We start from the raw sequence: 19,873 nt of genomic DNA, 5'->3' as shown, positions 1-19,873 counted from the left end.
CCGACCTCCATGCAGAATATGACCTGATCAGAATATGAACTACTCTTGGCCTTGGCCTTCTGTGAGCAAGTCAATTCTGGATCCAGAAAGCAAAGTCCCCTTGGATCCCATGCCTCCTTACTTTCTCAATAAGCCTTGCATTGGGTGCCTTATCAAATGCCTTGCTGAAATCCATATATATTACATCTACTGCTCTATCTTCATCAATGTGCTTAGTCCATACTCCAGAAATTCAATCAGGCTCATAAGGCATGACTTGCCTTTGACAAAGCCATGCTGACTATTCCTAATCATATTGTGCCTCTCCAAATGTTCATAAATTCTGCCTCTCAGGATCGTCTCCATCAACTTTCCAACCACAGAAGTAATTTCCTGAGCTATCTCAACTCCCCTTCTTGAATAAGGGAACAACATCTGCAACCCTCCAATCCTCTGGAACCTCTCCCATTCTCATTGATGATGCAAAGATCATTGCCAGAGGCTCAGCAATCTCCTCCCTCACCTCCCACAGTAGCCTGGTGTATATCCCATCCGGTTCCACACACACCTTTCCACTGTCAGATTTGATTGGTCCTATTCTCTATCATCTTATCCTCTTGCTCTTCACATACTTGTCGAATGCCTTGAGGTTTTCTTTAATCTTGCTCACCAAATCCGTCTCATGGCCCCTTCTGGCTCTCCTAATTTCATTCTTAAGCTCCTTCCTGCTAGCCTTACAATTTTCTAGATCTTTAACATTATATAGTTTTTTGAACCTTTGGTAAGCTTTTCTTTTCTTCTTGACTAGATTTTCAACTACCTTTGTACACCACGGTTTGTACCATCCTTTCCTTGTCTCATTGGAATGTACCTATGCAGAACGCCACACAAATATCCCCTGAGCATTTGCCACATTTCTGCTGTACATTTCCCTGAGAACATCTGCTCCCAATTAGATCATGTGTCATTTCTAAATCATGGTGCTGTAGCAATTGTGATACCCTGGAAAACTAGGGTATATATTATGTCTTGCGTCTGGAGAATTTTCATGACTGGAATATACCATAGCTCTGGTGTAGCCTGACTGGCCTTGAATCTTTTTAGACTTTTTCTATTTTCTGGAAATCCATATGAAGGGCAATTCCCATGGAGAAAACTAATGTAGTTTTATTGGTAATAGGCACAGAGGATTCTGGAAAGCACAGTGGGGTGGGGGGAGGAATAAGCAGAACAGGAATTATGTGAACTCTTCAAGGATTTCTCGTGGTACCAAGCTGTTTAACTAAATTCAATAATTAATTTGTAAACAATCCTGTGTGCCAATTTTGTTTGAATCCTAAGTTATTCTGAAACATCTGAAAATTGAATGACTGTCAAGATGAGACCATTGCAATACAATCAGTTTTGAAGCAATTCTATTTTAAAGCTGGAACCTGCCTTCACTTAATTCTAATGAATGTGATGTGCACAAAATCAATGCTTTGCAGAGAAATTTTCAGCAAATTTTCTTCCTAATACTGTTGCATTATTCCTAAATGTTAGGTGTTCCTGAATCTTAATGCGTGCAGTCTGTAATATTGATTGCTATGTGTATTCTGTGTGTTCTAAAAGCTTGGAGGATGAAGTAAGAAATTTTCTATGCTGGAGCATAGCAGTTAGAGCAAATTTGCTGATCAGTGGGTTTTGAATTCCTGAGGCTATTGGACTTTGTGGATATATGTTCTGTTGCCTTCTAAGTTCTTGAAATATTTTCAGGTATTGAGGATCAAGAAAATTGGCATGGCAAACCCATTCCAAAAGATAAAGTGGAAGGAATCATTAACTCCATCAGATCTGGAATCACAAACAGCAAGAAGCTTACCACAGGGCAGCCAGTGAACGATGCACCAACTGTATCTATTGAAAATATTAAACTGAACTCACCACCAAAGTACAAGCATCAGGAGAAGGTAACCAATCCCACTAATATCCCTGGTCTTGGTCACGAACTCTAATTAGTGTGTTCTCAGAATTAAAATGCAAATGTGGATTTGCACTAGGGTTTGGGGGAGTGGATGAATGACATCTTGAGCATCAGATAGCTCATAGTTTGGTGGGGTTGGAATGGAGGAGAGGCAATCCAGACCTGATGCTGGTAGGAAAATAGATAACATTTTTGGGATGAAAGGAACTTTCCCTATTTTTAAAAATTACTTATTGGATATTTTTCAGGTAGCTACACGGAAAGCATATGGAACTGCACTGGCAAAGTTGGGTCATGGCAATAAGCATGTAATTGCTTTAGATGGTGACACGAAGAATTCCACCTTTTCAGAGCTGTTCAAGAAAGAACATCCTACACGTTTTGTTGAATGTTTCATTGCAGAGCAGAACATGGTAACTCGTAATATTTAGTTTGTGCATGAAAATAAAACTAAAAGTAAGGATAAATAGTGGCTTATGATAAAATTGAGACTGATTGCTGCTTTCTAGGATAGCTTCTTATCTTCATCTCCCTGTTTCTGTACAAGCCAACTCTGTTTGCTCATGGGTTGCCACCCAAATAATCTTAGCTATTTGCTAACTTTTTTCTTTCTGGCGTGTTTACACTGTAGCAGGAAATCATTTGAGATTGTTTATAGTGTGAACATTTGTATAAGATAATATTTTTTTACCTTTGCAGGTGAGTGTTGGTGTAGGCTGTTGTGCACGGGACAGGACCGTTGTCTTCGCCAGCACTTTTGCGACTTTCTTTTGTCGAGCACTTGATCAGATTCGTATGGCAGCAATTTCTGAAAGTAATATTAATCTCGTTGGATCCCACTGTGGTATTTCAATTGGTGAGTTTAATCTAAATACTTCTACTAAAATCCCTAATTCATCTGGAGGCTTTTCTTTAACGCCCTTTCCAGCATTCTACCTGCGCTGAATGCAGGCTTGTATAGGTTTTTCAGTAACTTCTAAAAGTTGTTGTACATTACCTATGAGGAAAGAAAGGTATCAGGTGAATTTTCCTTCATCTTGTCCCTACCTTGGAATCCGAACTTGTATTTCCCTCCAAGAGCAGTAGAATATTCTCTAATGCTGCTAATTCTTTTTAGGTGAGGATGGGCCTTCACAAATGGGTCTGGAAGATTTGGCTTTGTTTCGTGCCATTCCCTCCTCAACAGTCTTCTATCCAAGTGATGCTGTTTCAACTGAACGGGCAGTGGAACTAGCTGCTAACACCAAGGTATAGGCTGCAAACTTTAATTCAGCACCTTTTAAAACCACACGGCTCCTAACAGCGGAGCAACTATTAAACCATCAGTTTGTTCCCCACCCCCCCCCCCCCCCAATGACCTGTAACCCCAGTCATCCTGAGAATAGAGAGCAGTATCAATTTGGGGATGACGATTCTTTGAAAATCAAAAGAAAATCTTACAGAATTCTGGAAGTGAATTCCAAGGGGACTATTCGCTTATCAGTTATTTTATTCCACTAATCATTCTCCTTTAACTACTGTTCTTTAACCACGTCAGATAGTCCTTTCAGACGAAGCAGCGATTTACTTGCACTTCTCTCAATCAAGATGTGCCTGGTTGAATGTTCCCACACTGAACAACTTCTTCAGTTCTACCCAAGTGCTCCTAGTTTCAGTCCTTCTTGGGCTCCTTAGCTCAACACTTGCTGATACGTTGATGACTGTATTGGTGTTGCTTCCAGCACTCATACAGAAATTGAAGTTTATTACTCTTGCTGTCATTTTCCACTTCGCCTTTCTCTCACGTGGTCCATTGTTCAGAGTCTTCTCTTTCCTTTATGGACCACTCTGTTCTCTCCAGAGAGCTTAGTGACAAACATTCTTTAAGTCCTCTGATTTCCACAGTGATTTCAACTATATTTCCTCCCACCCTGCCACCTGAACCATTTCCATTATCCCAAGATAACATTGTGTGTATATATGTGCACGCACACGCCCTTAACTCCTGATGGAGTTGTCGGGACGCCATCATGACAAGCTTTTTGCACTGATATTTTTGGTGATTGCTCATCGTACAGCATGTCTTGGGCATCTGAAACCTGATGGAGCCCATCCCTCTCCAGGAAGATAATATTAGCACAATGTAAAATTTGCACATACTCCCTGTGACCACATGTTCTCTCCTGGATGATCCTGTTTCCTCTTGTATGCCAAAAGTATGCTATTTGTTCAGTTAATTGGCTATTATAAATTTTCCTAGCAATTGATAGTGGCAGGAAAATTGGGATGGAGTTGGGGATGAAAGATTTAAAATAGCATAAATGGTTTAATTTATGAATTAATAGGATTAATGGCTTGGACTCAGTGGGCCTATTTCTGTGCTGTATGACCCTCGTGTTCCTCCATTTCTATCATATTTTCAGTTCCATTCAGGTTCTTGTGAGATAGCTATCTTAACTACCATGGTCACTGACTGTACCACATTTTTATCCTGCATCTCTGTTCTGAACTCCTCCTCTCGAATGAGCAAAATTAGAGTTCTGCTGGTCCTAACCTTCCACTCCTCTTCAGTTTATGTTACCTTCAATGAGATTATACCATCAGACAGACCTTCCCCATTCTGAAGGGACCCATTTATGTGTGACTCCCTATTCCAATCTTTTATCAATACCGATCTCATTCTTAATAGCACTTTCTCAATACATAGCAGGAGGCTTCACACCAGTTCTTTTGCCTTATCTGAACTTATCATCCAGCGGATCAAATAACTCATTCAGGTAATGCGGCAGTTTATTTCAATCAAGTATATTTATTACATTCATTGCTCACAAAATGGTCTCCTCTAATGGAGAAACCAAATGCAGGCCGGGTGACCATTCTATGTTCAATCACTTTATCATTTTAGTTTTCTATCCCACTTCCATCTCTCTAGCCTCCTGTGCCATTTCAATGTTGTCCAATGATGCTTGAGGAACAGAACATCTTTCATCCACATTGGATGGAGATCGATTTTTGGCAATCTCTGGCCTCCTGTTGTAGCTTATCCATCTGTTGTTTATAACTCTTTTCCTCCTTTACTAACACTATCTGATTGACTGGGCATTTCCTGCAGTTCTGACATATGATGTATAGATTTTACATGTCCTTTTTGCTTGCTTTGTAACTTATTAATCTATCATCTAGTTGGCTTCATCACCATGGCATTAAAGTCCCCAATCCAATCAAAGGTATTGCCATTGTACTTTCCATTCCTCCTCCCTCACCTTCTTTGTAACTTATAACTAACTTGTTTTCTCTTTCCTGAGTTCTGATTAAGTGTCTTCAAACTGAAATGTTAGCTTTTATTCTATTTTTTGCTAATGCTGCCTGACCTGAGTATTCCAACATTTCTCTAGTCTTTATATTTCCAGAATTACAAGGCTTTGCTTGAAACAATTTCACAGGTCATGAACTATAGATGTTAACTCTGTTTTTCTTTCTCTACACAGATTTTTAGCATTCTCGAACATTAATGATGTTTTTTAAGCACTGCAGTATTTGGGAAAAGTTAGCAACTGCATTCTGCTCTGCATTACAGTAATAAATTGTGCGGCTAGATTCCCAGTGCAGTAGATTTGCAGCCCAATTAACTGAAAATGATTGGAAGTTGTAGTGTAAATTTTTTCATAAAATTAACATTTGGTTTGATTGTAGACTTGCACAGAAGGGGACTGAGAGGGAGAATGAATCAGCCATGATGGAATGGTGGGGCAGACTCAATGAGCCAAATGGCAGAATTCTGCTCCTGTGTCTTAAAGTTATTTTGCGACCAAAATGCAGTGTTACTTTTGACCAAGACTGATTAACAAGTATGGCATTTGATCTTGTTTAGAAAAAAAATGTGAACTTGTATCATGGTTATAAGATTACTTAAAGTGCTTCACAGTGTGATTTTACAGTGTTGAAGTTTCAATTAACATTATATTTTCCTTCCCTAGATGGAGCTGAACCATAATCTTGAATCAGATACAACAGTTTTTCTTCAATGATGTCCAGTATTGGTTTTATTTGGAATATTTTCTGTGGATTTAGCCATATTTTACTTACTGACTGAAATTTTGGTTTCACCTCCAGGGTATCTGTTTCATTCGAACCAGTCGTCCAGAGACTACAGTAATTTATAAAAATACTGAAATATTTGAAGTTGGAAAAGCTAAGGTAAGCACGGTAGCAGAAGTTATTCATGAAAACTCATGGAGCGGCTTCTCATTTCATTCTTGTTTGAATGAACATGCCACTCCAGTTGTAGGCAAGCAAGCTTGATTAGCAGTGTCTTTTTCTCATGAGAGGATTGGATTCTTTTGGTGGCTTTTAGTTACCCATTTTTGTGTTATCTGTTATTACCCTGTTACAGTTTGTTCCTGGGCTATATCAACCATATTATCCATAGTATCATTAATTTAGAGAATTCAAGGGCTTATATTAAATATTGTACTTATTGATGATCATGCATCAGCTACACTCGTCTGTTTTAGTTTAAATAGTTAAGAATTGGTCCCGATCCTGCTGGTGTAATCTTGATGCAAATTAGCCTTGCATTTAAGAGTCTTCTCAAGTACAGAATTATCCACAGAACCATGTGAAAATTCAAATACAAGTAGTTGTGCTATAATGTGACAACAACTCTGAAGATCTATCCTGGATCCATCATATTGGTGCAATTATGAAGATGTTCAATTTAATTGTCATCCAACCATACAATAACCATGAATATAGCCAAATGAAACGGGGTTCTTCTGAGGCCAAGGTACAAGACTCAGTACCAGCAGTCATGCACAGCACAAAACATATAGCACGTATAAGAGATCAGTAAACATAGTCACAAAAAAATAGCCCAAATCCCTGAATCCATGAGTGTTGTTGGCAAGAGCAGAGCCACAGCAGTCAGTAGATGAATGCAACCATCATGTCTTTCATTAAGTGAACACTAGAGGTCACTGTCACCAGCATGAACGCCATGCAACATCACCTGTAGGCACTGACTCCCGACACCTCTCTCCTGTGCAGCCACAAACAGGCAGCATGTTATAACCAAGGCCAGACAGCTCCCCTGCCTTCGGTCCTGCCAGTAAACCAGTGTACTGAACTTGCATGAACATTGACTTCTTCAGCTTCTGGTAATTCCACTTCCCATTCCAATTCCGATTATATCTATCCATGGTCTCCTGCAATGTTGTGAGGAGGCCACCCTGCCCACCCATTGACTCTGGTGCTCCTCCTCCCTTTTCTTTCTTCCATGGCCTTCTGTCTCTTTCACCTGTCAACTTCCAAGCTCTTTACTTCGTCCCTTTCGCCCTTCAGGTTTCACCTATCACCTTGTGTTTTTCTCTCTCTACTCCCCCACCCCCCCCCCAGCCATCTTTTAAATCTACTACTCATATTTTTTTCTCCAGTCCTGCTGAAGGGTTTCATCCCAAAATGTCGACAATACTCTTTTTCCATAGATGCTGTCTGGCCTGCTGAGTTCCTCCAGCACTGTGTGTGTGTGTGTGTGTGTGTGTGTTGTTTGAATTTCCAGCATCTGCAGATTTTCTCTTGTTTGCAGCATTCCACAATATAGTCGGCCCTCCTTATCCGCAGATTCCGCACGCGCGGATTCAACCAACAGCGGATCGGGAAAATCTGGGAGTTCTCTTTCCAGCACTCATTGTTTGAGCATGTACAGACTATTTTTTCTTGTTATTATTCCCTAAACAATACAGTATAACAACTATTTACATAGCATTAACATTGTATTAGGTATTATAAGTAATCTAGAAATGACTTAAAAGTACAGGCAGTCCCCGGGTTATGAATGAGTTCTGTTCCTGAATCCGTCTTTAAGTCGGATTTGAAGTCGGAACAGGTACATCCGGTATTATTTAGTGTCAGTTAGTCAAACGTTTTTCTTAGTATATAGTACATATTTTACCTTTCTATGCATATAAAACACTTAAGAAACATACGTATTTCAATAATTAAACCACTGCGTTGCTTAGTAGAAATCGTAGCTTTCATCAGGGCAGGGCCTTTCACATACTCCATTAAAATTGTTCCAATCATTGACTGACTGTAGCCTAACACTTTTCCAATGACCGATGGCGTTTCACCTCTTTCCAATTGCTTTATTACTTCCACCTTATTTTCAATCGTGCTCGTGATTATTTTCGTGAACAGAAACACTGCGGATTCAGAGCTGCACCGCCGGGTCCTAATGTCCACTGCACTGAGACAGGTTAAATAAAGTCCGGGGTTCCGCTGGGTCCTAAAGACCACCGCACTGAAATAGGTTTAAATAAGGGACTTGAGCATCCGCGTTTTTTGTTATCCGCGGGGGTCTCGGAACCAATCCCCCGCAGATAAGAAGGGCCGACTATACCGATGTCCAACAGGGTCTTGAGATCACAAGAAAAATGTCTAAGACAATCACTTGCTGTTAGACTTCACACTGCCTTCGCACACAGACTCTCAACACCCGTCTGTAGCAGGCAGCAACAAGGTCAATACAGACACGAGAAAATTTGCAGATGCTGGAAATGCAAGGCAAAATGCTGGAGGAACTCAGCAGGTCAGCCAGCATCTATGGAAATGAATCAGTCGCATTCCGGACTGAGACCGTTCATCAAGGGTTGCACGGGATCCAGCTCTTCTATCAAGCTCCTCGCTGAAGGAGTAAACCTGCAGTACTTGAAGTTGATATCCAGCAGTGCCATGCAGTTGTAAAAAAGACATTTTTTTAAAAAGACAAAAAAAAAGAAGGCACATCAGTGGCTGTATTTCATTTAGGAGTTTGAGGAGATTTGGTTTGTCATCAAATACACTAACAAATTTCTACAGATACTGCAGAAATCATTTTAACTGGCTGCATCACTGTCTGGTATGGAGGAGCCACTGCATCGGCTTGAAAAAAAGCCGCAGAAGGTTGCAAACACAGCCAGCTCCCTCATGGGCATTAGCCTCCCCAGCATTTAGAACGTCTTCAAAAGGCAATGCCTCAAAAGGTGGCATCCATCATTAGGAGCCCCATCACCCAGGAAATGCCCTCTTATTATTACCATCAGAAGGAGGTACAGGAGCCTAAAGGTACACACTCAACATTTTAGAACAGTTTATTCCCTTTTGCTATCAGATTTCTGACTGAACATCGAAAACCTACCCATGAGAAAATCTAAATCTACCTACACATGAGAAAATCTGCAGATGCTAGAAATCCAAAGCAACACACAAAATGCTGGAGGAACAGCAGGTCAGGCTTTCTCCAGGTTATGTACTGCCACAACACAACAAAGTTCATGACGTTGTCAGTAATATTAAGCCAGATTCTGATGTGTATTTTCATAAACAGAAATTGGATATAATGTGGTTAATGAATTGAGGAATTCTTTGTGTTACTGGTATGTTCAGAATTTTTTTAAACAGTATAGCACAGGAACATGTCCTTCACTCAGCGATGTTAAATTAATAATTAGCTTGCCAATTAAGTTAATATTTTCTGCATATGCAGTGTCCATATCCTTCCATTTTCCTCACATTCATGTGCCTATCTAAACAACTCTTAAAAGACTCTAATATACCTGTTTCTACCACAACCCCAGGCTGCACACTCAAGGCACCTACCGTTCTGTGTTTTTTTAAAATAAAACTTGCCTCCTCGAACCTCTCATCTTAAATGCACGCAATCCGGTATGAGACACTTCAACCCTGGGAAAACTATTCTGTCTACTCTGTCTCAGAATCTTAATGCTCTTCAAGAGACCCAACACAACCTCTTCCTTTACTTCAAAATGCCCTAGTATTAATATCTCTCAATGTTAATACTCTGGCACTGGCCTCCCTATCCATGTCCTTTTCCTTGGTAAGTAATGATGTAAAATACTTATTAAAGGCCTCAACCACATCCTCCGCATCCAGGCCAATGTTCTCCCTTTATCCTTAAGTGGTCCTCTCCTTTCCCTAGTTAATCCTCGTGCTCCAAATGTATATACAGAATGCCTTGGGATTCTCTTTACTCCTACTTGCCAAGGATTTTTCATGGCCCCTCCTGGCTCCAACTTCTCAAGCTCAAGATCTGCAATCAGAAACAAATTATAACAAATGACTCAGTGCACTTAGCTTCCATCTATTCTTGCCAAAGCTTGATCACTCTAACACTGGCCCACTCCCAACAATAGACACACTGTGTACACTTCGCTCAAATAAAACTCACTCCCAATAAGACTTGCTGTTTTCAAATGGCTCCCACTTTGCAGATATATTGCTCTCACTCGCTACTTCAAAGAGTAGCTCACTCCTGACAAGACTTGCTAGTTTCAAAAATTCAAACTTTCTGTATTTTGAAACATATCTTTTGTTGATACAGGATAGCTCAATTCAAGGTATTTGCTCTAAAAATAATGTAGTATATCCTAATTAGTAATCTGATCTCCTGTTTATTCTGTAGATTTTAACACTTCTATGCTTAAGGTTCAGTGACATTAATTAAAAGAAACTTGTACATTCTGGCAGGTACTGCGGAAGACTGATAAGGATGCGCTGACCATTGTTGCTGCTGGGGTGACAATGCGTGAGGCATTAGCTGCAGCCACACAGCTGGCCGAAGAAGGTAAATATTAAAAACTGTTGAAACCACAATTCCTTTTCTAGAGCAGATCACAGTATGTTGTTTTCTATCACAAATAATTACATAACCCTTACAAATTTTATAAATGTAACTGCAGTTCATTTTACATTATGATTGAATTGCTTTTATAAAATTGCACCATCCCTCACATACCAATTTGATAATTTAATGAAGTGCAAACAATTTAATAGATATTGAATGAATTGGTGTGATGTGAATCATGTAGAATTGTGAAACCTCCAATAATTCATCATTCCCTTTAGTATGACATTCAGATTTTAACCCACGCCATCCCTAGAAAATACAGATAAGGGTTAAAAACGTATTGCCACTGAGCCAAGGATGAGATTTGTAAATAGAAATGAGAATCACCAGCTTATTCAAATAGTTTCTGCACATTAAAGCATTGTCTTGCAAACATTTAAATGTTTGATTGTGCTACAAAAAATCCACCAGATTTCAGAAGATTAAAATTGATAGGAGTTTTTGTGGAGATTTGTATTGTGAATATGGAATGATAAGAATGGAGCTTAGAAGATTTGCTCTCCTTTGCTTGCCAAGTTGAATCTAGTAAGGTAAGGCCTGAGGAAAATAACAAGAACGTTGGGAATGGAGAAAATTAAGCAAAGGACGCCATGGTAGCGCAGCAGTTCGCACGATGCTGTTACAGTTCGGGGTGTTGGAGTTCAATTCCAGTGACCTCTGTAAGAAAGTTCGTATGTTCTTCCCGTGGTTTTCCTCCCACAGTCCAAAGACTTACCAGTGACTAGGTTAATTGGCCATTGTAAAGTGTCCTGTGATTAAACTGGGGTTAAATCAGTAGGTGGTGCAGTTCAGTGGGCCAAAAGGGCCTGTTCCATGCTGGATGTCTAAGTAAGTAAATAATATGGGTTTCAGCACTTGTTACAGAGAAAGGTTGAACAAGTTAGGTCTCTATTCATTGGAGCGTAGAAGGTTGAGGGGGGATTTGATCGAGGTATTTAAAATTTTGAGAGGGATAGATAGAGTTGATGTGAATAGGCTGTTTCCATTGAGAGTAGGGGAGATTCAAACGAGAGGACATGATTTGAGAGTTAGGGGGCAAAAGTTTAAGGGAAACACGAGGGGGTATTTCTTTACTCAGAGAGTGATAGCTGTGTGGAATGAGCTTCCTGTAGAAGTAGTAGAGGCCAGTTCAGTTGTGTCATTTAAGGTAAAATTGGATAGGTATATGGACAGGAAAGGAGTGGAGGGTTATGGGCTGAGTGCGGGTAGGTGGGACTAGGTGAGATTAAGAGTTCGGCACGGACTAGGAGGGCCAGAATGGCCTGTTTCCGTGCTGTGATTGTTATATGGTTATATAAAATATTATTCAACTGGAGGCAGTATATTAGAACTGCAGTAGTCAAATAATCACTAATATAATTTCAACAATTTTTAAATAACTGTCAAGATTAAAATGATCAGAAACATTTTGATAGCTACATAAATGTAGCTTACCTTGAAACTTGTAGGAGTGGGCAATGAAATTAAGGGAATGAATCTTGTTGACATTAAAGATTCTCAGTATTTAGAGTTACTCGGTATAGTTTTCTATTTACTGATTTATATAGCAATATATTTGGATCCAAGTGTGAACAAAAATATTCATTCTAGGCTTACTTTCACTCTCACTGAAATAAAGATAGCAAGGAACATACATTACAATTTAAAACAGAAAAGTAGGTGCTAGAATGTGAATTAAAAGTAAATTGGAAAATCACTAATTTGAGCAGCATCTGTGGAAAGAGAAAAAATGGTTAATGTTGAAGATCCTTCAGCGCGTGTATTTTTGAACTGAATAGCATAATCTCTAAATAAATTTGAAAGCAAACATCAATGTAAATTAGTGATTTTGTGCCATAGGTGCGATTGGGGTGCAAATCAGAAATTTTTATTTTGTATAAATGATACTCCAGCCATTATTACTTAAGTTGAGCACATTGAGGAAATGGGTAAACTTAAACACAGCTTTAGAATCAAAATAAACAATATATATTGCAATTTTATCATTTTTGGAAATTGTTGAATGCAAAGAAATGAGTAACTGAAGAGCAATGGTCAGTCCAAGAATAGAAAATATTATTATGTGCTATTAATGAATGATATCAAGAGTAATACCAAAATATGTTAATATACCTATCCACCAAAGGAACATGTAGAATTTTCTCATTTGAAGATGTTACGTACCCCGTAACTGGGTCACTTACCAGCAACGATAGAGAGGTCCGTTGAAGTCTGATGGTACTATTTTTAACAGTATTTATTGATAGAAATACACAAAAATAATATCAATGCAAACACACAGATAATATACGTTGTCAATACTAAATCTAAAAGCGCAGGTATAATAATAATCAATAAGAAATAAGCTGTATCGTTGTCTAGGGGATAATGAATTGTCCGATGGAAGTATATAGTTCGTTCAGTTCATACAGGCTGCAGCCGTTGGGGACCCTGTGTGGCAATTGTTGGAGAGAGAGAGAGAGAGAGAGAGACGGGTTAAAACTTGCCCATTCTGTTTACGATGTCAATCCTTCAAGAGTCGCTGAGAGTTGAGTTCCCCGTTGTTGGCTAAAAACCGTTTTTCCGTGGCAAAGGTCGCCGATTCCGGGCAAATGGAAGTGGACGCACGAGGCCTTCCACCGGCTTTAGCTATTACGGGATCGCTAGCATTTCTTCTGGTGCGTCTGAGGGGCTTTTCCCACAGACCCTCTTTTTATCCTGACTCACAGGGTCTCAGGTGTCAATCAGGTTGGGGATGATGCAATCCCTCCACCAACCTCCTCCTTAGTTCATTGCCTGGGGCTTTGATTGCATCGTCCAGGATGCAATACACAAGTCCGTCTCCAAGAGACAATAGCCGGTATCAATGGGTCCGCCTTTCGGAGGCCAGGACACATTCTAACCCTTTTGTGGATTCTGCATGTCTTTCTCTCATTTCCTGTGTCTCCTGAATTGACTCAATAGTGATCTTGCGATTCTCACAAAGGAGGGGGCTACCCCCGCACCCTTCGGCCCCTCAGAGCTGTGGTACATTCATAACAAAGAGAAATAATGGAAGATATCTAGATAGATAGGTGGAGGAAGTATGGAATATTTTGGAAGGGGAAAGGTAGTAATACCAGAGAATACAAGATTTTTGCAGGATGTTATGATGAGATTTACTAATGACGATCTCTGGAAGTGCCATTGAGTGCAAATGATCAAGCTTTCAAATTATTCAAATACTTATCATTTTCTTGCCATTTCAGATTATTTTTAAATCTGTACTTGAAATGATATTTTTTAGCATTTGTGTAATAAAATAAACATTTGCACCTGATGTTCCAGACGTGTTCGTTCGAGTGATTGATCCATTTACTATCAAACCGCTTGATGATAAAACAATCGTTGCTTGTACCAAAAGCACCAAAACTAAGCAGATTATCACTGTGGAGGACCACTATTATGAAGGTACGGTTTTAAAATGCATTTGAGCAGCAAAGGCATATTTGGATGAAATACTTGCTTTGAAACTACTTGCATAATTTGTAAGGGCCAAACATTTTGCATTTTTTTGCAGTTAGATTGAAAGTGGAGAGTTGTGAGTTGCATTTTATTCTCTAAATAATCATTGAAACTTCAATAAACTATCATTGAAGTGTCCTGAACCTAAGATGTCCCAATACAAAAGAATATGGCTTCTCATTTGCAGATGCATGCAGCTGAAGTTTGTGGGCTTATTTCTGCTTGTAAAACCATGGGATCTGTGTCGTACAAATGAGAAGGTTCATTGAGTAAACGTTCCTAGATGAAATATGAAGTTTGCCAAAAACATTATTTCACCCCAACTTTAAATACCGGTACCTCCTCAAAATACACTGAAAAATATTCTTTTATTTCTAATTTCTACTCTTTCTAGGCTGCTTAAGTTTTGTTTCTCGTGTTTACCGTTCGACAGTAATAGGTGTCATGAGCTGAAGGGCTGTTCCTGTACTATGTTCTAATATCCTTTTCAAATTGTGTATTAGACTGTCTGTTTCCTAAGAAAATGTACAATAAGTGCCATTTCTAGCTAGTCTAGTTGTTCACATACCTTCCCCCCCACCCCATCTTTTACAGTCATTGTGTATATCTTTGAATTAATTAAGCAATAAGATAACTATTTTCTCTTTGGTTGTAGGTGGTCTTGGTGAGGCCGTGGCAGCTGCTGTTGCTTTGGATCCCAATATTAAAGTGCACCGCATGGCAGTGTCTGGTGTCCCATTTAGTGCAACATCAGCTGAGCTGCTGGAAAAGTTTGAGATTGATGCAAATGCAATAATGAAAACCGTGAAATGCATCATTGGGAATCAGCAATAGTGCCCACGTTGTTAATGTGGGATGAATTTTAATACTTTTCAGCAGTTTGTTTTTTATTAGAAAGTGCTTTATGTATTTCTTGGGTTTACATAATTGTAATCTTTAAAATGATCTATGAAAGCTAATTGAAAAATGTTGAAGTAGTTCTGTGGTGATATTTGATGTTTCCAATTGTTTTCCAGCCACTGGAAATGTTTTCTGTTCCAGTGCTGAGCTAATAGTCACGAAACATGTTTGTTTAATGGTGTGCTGATATTTACAGCCCCTGATACTGTTTAACGTGTTACTTGTGGGGAAAACCACCCATTGACAGTTTGTTTCCCCGTCTTAAGGGCAGCTGTGGCTAGAATATGTTCACCTCTTAACCAATGGCAGAGACTCCAACATCTACCCAAACTAGATTTAGATTGAATCAGCTATCTACAATCTCAGCATGCTATTTAAGTGTATTGGTTTCAATAGTCACTAAAACTTTATACTTTCCTTTTAGATCCTTGTCCACTTCTGGCTTTCTCTCATTGTGAAGTCACTACGTCTTGGTCATTTTCAGACCCTTTAAACCTGTGTTCTCATGCTATCCTTCTTAATGCACTGCATTAACTACCATTTACCCCAAACAGTGCTCATTATCCCATCAAATAAATGTCTTAATCACTCATTAAGCTATCCTTGCCAACTCATCTTGACTTCCTTGTATTTAAATCGTTTTGGAGCTTTGCACCTCAACATGGCCATCTAGCTCTAGTCTACATCAATCCCCCACCTCCTTTTATATCCTTCCTTAATCTGACCTCTAGTGTATTCCTTTTCAATTTACCTTTGGTAACTTGCCCTTTACCTTACATGGCTTAATACTGTAGAATATCCTGAAACCATCCCTTTTCAGCATCTAAAATAAGGTATCAACATAAATAGCTGTTGTTCACCTATTGGTTGCTGCTAATGATTACTGGGCCCTGATAAATTTAAATTCATTGAAATTCAGTTAATCCCTTTCTTCATGCAATATATTTTCTCCCCTCACCAGTGCTCAGTGACGGTGTACAGTTAATAGCTACGTTTTATAATCTTGCAAAGTTCTTGCAGTGATAAAATAAACCAAAGTAGCATTGAAAATTGGACTGCTACTGTGACAAACAAGTTGGTTTTGTGCCAGTCAGGTGCATATATAATGCTGCTTTACATTTTTCTGCTGGGATGTTTTTTTAAAAAGCTGTTGAAAGAATTTTTAAAACTTTTTAATGTGTAAAAGATTTTTGAATATATAATTTTCAACTTAAGTTCAGAAATGAAAGTTATCTTTAGGAAGTACTCTGACACAGCAAGATAATAACATTTTTATAAATAGTAAAAATTCTGAAATTTTCTCGTGGCTGTTGTCACTGGATTTTGTTTCCAAATGTTGGTTTAAATCATATTATGCTATCAGATGAAAGATATTGTTGGAGTGATGTGGAAGTAGGAAGCTGGCTACTGTACTTTTGAAAATTGGTTTAGAAAAATCTTCAGAATTAAAACAAAAACATGTTTGCGTTTAAAATAAATTTCTACAGTTCCAATGAGTTTGTTTTGTTTGTACTTTTGTAATAACTCCTGGCAAATTAGTTTATTGGACATATTTATGATACTTTCATAGAGTAGTATAGTGTGCTGAACATTTCATACAACTCCAAAGTGCTAATATTTTTTGTTTTATATTTGGAAGGTGCAGTACAGCTCAAAATAATCTGCTGCTCAAATATTCAATCAGAGCATCTTTTGGTAGAATGATACAAGAATCTGTTGCATGTAGAATTGTTCTCAAAGACAGCTCCTCCAACAATGATTAATGAATGGCTATGTGTCGGGGAACAGTTTTGATTCTGCACCCACCCACCCCTTTCTTCCTGGGTCACTCCTGCTCTCTCAAAAAGTAAAACTAGAGCCTCAACACTGCACGAGAGTCTGTACCACACAATTTTAAGATTTAATTGTCTTTCCTGTGTTACGTACCCCGTAACTGGGTCACTTACCAGCAAAGATAGAGAGGTCCGTTGAAGTCTGATGGTACTAATTTTAACAGTATTTATTAGTAAAGATTCACAAAAATAATATCAATGCAAACATAGATAATATACGTTGTCAATACTAAATCTAAAGGTGCGGGTATAATAATAATCAATAAGAAATAAGCTCTATCGTTGTCTAGGGGATAATGAATTGTCCAATGGAAATGTACAGTTCACTGCAGTTCCACAAGCTGCCGTCTTTTGGTTGTCGCTGTGTGGCACTTTGCTGGAGAGAGAGAGAAATGGGAATAGAATGGGAACAGTTACCCTGCGGGTTTTCCAACCTTTATGAGTTCGATCCGTCGGAGTATCGTTCGGGGTGGCCGTTTTCTTGTGGCCTCTCCTTTAGCTAAAGCCGTTCTTCCGTGGTAAGGCCACCAATCCCAGGCAAGGGAAGGACGCACACAAGCCCCCCCCACCGGCCATCGCTCTTAAACGCTGTCACAGGATTTCTAGCGTGTCTTCTGGTGCAACTGAGGGGCTGTTCCCACAGACCCTCTTTTTTATCCTGACTCACAGGGGCTCAGGTGTCAATCAGGTTGGGGATGATGCAATCCCTCCACCAACCTCCTCCTTGGTTCATTGCCTGGGGCGTCGATGCATTGTCCAGGATGCAATACACAAGTTCGTCTCCAAGAGACAATAGCCGGCATCAATGGGTCCGCCTCTCGGAGGACAAGGCACATTCCAACGCCTTGTGGATTCAGCATGTCTTTCTCTCATTTCCTGGGTCTCCTGAATTGACTCAATAATGATCTTGCGATTCTCACAAAGGAGGGGGCTACCCCCGCACTCTTCGGCCCCTCAGAGCTGTGGTACATTCATAACATCCCCCTCTCTTTAAAGTGTTTTCACCAGCGGTGAAAACGAAGTAGTACAGAGTCTTACAGGATTTTAGAATCTAACACAATACAAAAGCTTTTCTTTTTCACTACAGAGTAATACAGTTATACATTCAATTCAGCATCTAGATGGTTACCGATTACAATTGTCACTTCCTTTAATATCTTAACATCTTGTACCCTACTAAAGTCTTATAGCATCAGACTCCAATTTAGTAACCACCTATTTTTTTTTCAGCAACAAAACTAAAGAGTTGTAATCTTAAGCTTACGTGTATACTACAAAAGTTCATGCAAATACCAATCGTTATGTTGCTTTCAAACTTAACAGGCAGGCTTCCATGGGGGTTGTCTTTTATTATTCACAGGCTTTGTCGAAATCCCTTAAAACCGGTTTCTGCTATTTAAACATGGCGTCCCCATTAACCCTCGTCTCTTTTCCGGTTAGTTCCCATGTGGGGAGCTCGGGTAGCCTGGCAAAATAGGCTTTTGTCCGCTTCTTTCACAGGAGTTATTTTATCAACACTGTGTCCCAAACTTAGACCATCTTCTGAATTTCCACCCAATTCTTTAATTTTACGCAAGTTGCTAGCTTTCTCTTCAGGACCCTTCAGGCTATTAGTTTTCAGTTCGAGCTCTTTGTTCAAGCAGCATTTTAAATTCTGCCTTTTCACACCACACTCTGGAATAACAATAGCATGGGGGGCCCCGTCATCTTCCAACTCAACCTGTAAGTGATCCGCAGGTTTTAAATTTTCTTCATTCGATTTGGGAACTACATATTTCCCGTTTTCTTCAAGGATAATATTCATCTCCCCACGTTTGATCTCCGCATTAACTTTTAACACACCTTCGAGCACAAACACCTGGGAACTCTCACTTCCCACTATTACCAAGGTTAACCCTTTCTTCACTGAACCAAGTCTATCTGACCCACAAGGACTGCATTCCTTTTCAACTGAATCAAATACCTCAGACTTTTTCTGAGCTCCATTACTAGGTTCAGTACCACGTGCATCCACATCTTGGACACACTCAAATGGGACATTTGCCTCTTCCAGGCAATCAATACCCGTACCCGGTCCAAATTCTAAATTCCCCTGATTCTCCCAGCTGCTCTCTGGGCAACTCCCTTCCGGAGAAAATTCAACCCCGCGGGCTGCAACAACCTCATCTGCCAACCCAGCAGACTTCCTCAAGGTAAGGGCATCCTTTTCATCTAGGACTGCCCTCATTTCATTATCGGGAACACCTTTAGAATTTTCAACTTCTTCAAACAGTTCTGCCAAACCAGACAGATCATCCATGTCCAACTCTGGACCTTTTAACAGCTCTACCTGTTTCTCATCTCCATTTCGTGCCTCTAGCACTTCATTCCTCGCTAAGGGCAGGTCTATCTCCTCTCCCTTACTCTCTTTCACTTTACTACCCTCTGTTTTACCACCCTCCAAACCCGCAAGATCAGGGTCGGTAAAGACGTCTCGGCCAAATCGAAACTGGCCAGATTTAAACTGCTCTCGTTCTCAGCTGCCTTTCTCGACATGCTGCGAGTGACCGTGCATGCGGGATAGATCTTGGAATCTAGGGGCGGAGCCTCAACACTCACAGGCCGGCTTGTCAGCGTCATTGCCGACCAAACCTTACCACTGGCTAAATCGTTACCCAGAAGGACGTCCACGTCAGTTCTCGGGAATTCTGATCGCACCCCCATTTCAACGGGTCCAGAGACTAGCTCACAATTCATAATGATCTTACGCAAGGGCACCATTTCCGTCCCTTTGCCTATGCCTTTCACAGCTACCATTCCCGTCTTGCGACCAAAATCTAGTACCTTACTGCTGATCAATGATAGTTCCGCCCCCCGTGTCTCTCCAGATCCGTACTGGAACTGGGGTGCCTCCCTCCCTCACAGACACGGATCTGTTTGACATACAAGTCTCAGACCTTTCTCGTACTCTGTCTACCCGGGGCTCTCTTGTCGATTTACTGATTACCACGGCACATCCGATAGAGACTGCAGCTTTCCCTTTTCCTGTCTCTTTCCTTGGAGCAAAGCACCTAG

At 40.0% G+C, this 19,873-nt stretch overlaps 1 protein-coding gene across 2 annotated transcripts in view; it reads left to right on the top strand.

Annotated features, from left to right (window-relative positions):
* Positions 1–16,483, top strand: part of LOC140741799 (transketolase-like) — a 45,123-nt gene extending 28,640 nt beyond the window's left edge. For both annotated transcript variants that reach the window (XM_073072197.1, XM_073072196.1), the window contains exons 7-14: positions 1,735–1,928; positions 2,191–2,355; positions 2,642–2,798; positions 3,060–3,190; positions 6,035–6,118; positions 10,445–10,541; positions 13,911–14,033; positions 14,743–16,483. In XM_073072197.1, coding sequence (XP_072928298.1) covers positions 1,735–1,928; positions 2,191–2,355; positions 2,642–2,798; positions 3,060–3,190; positions 6,035–6,118; positions 10,445–10,541; positions 13,911–14,033; positions 14,743–14,921 — 1,130 coding nt within the window. In that variant the 3' untranslated portion in view covers positions 14,922–16,483. The remainder of the gene's footprint in view (positions 1–1,734; positions 1,929–2,190; positions 2,356–2,641; positions 2,799–3,059; positions 3,191–6,034; positions 6,119–10,444; positions 10,542–13,910; positions 14,034–14,742) is intronic.
* The last annotated feature ends 3,390 nt before the right edge of the window (positions 16,484–19,873 follow it).

This window comes from Hemitrygon akajei, chromosome 19 (assembly GCF_048418815.1).
Source record: "Hemitrygon akajei chromosome 19, sHemAka1.3, whole genome shotgun sequence".
Lineage (NCBI taxonomy): Eukaryota > Metazoa > Chordata > Chondrichthyes > Myliobatiformes > Dasyatidae > Hemitrygon > Hemitrygon akajei.
The sequence above is the reverse complement of the archived record's forward strand: the minus strand, read 5'-3'. Positions and strand labels throughout refer to the sequence as shown.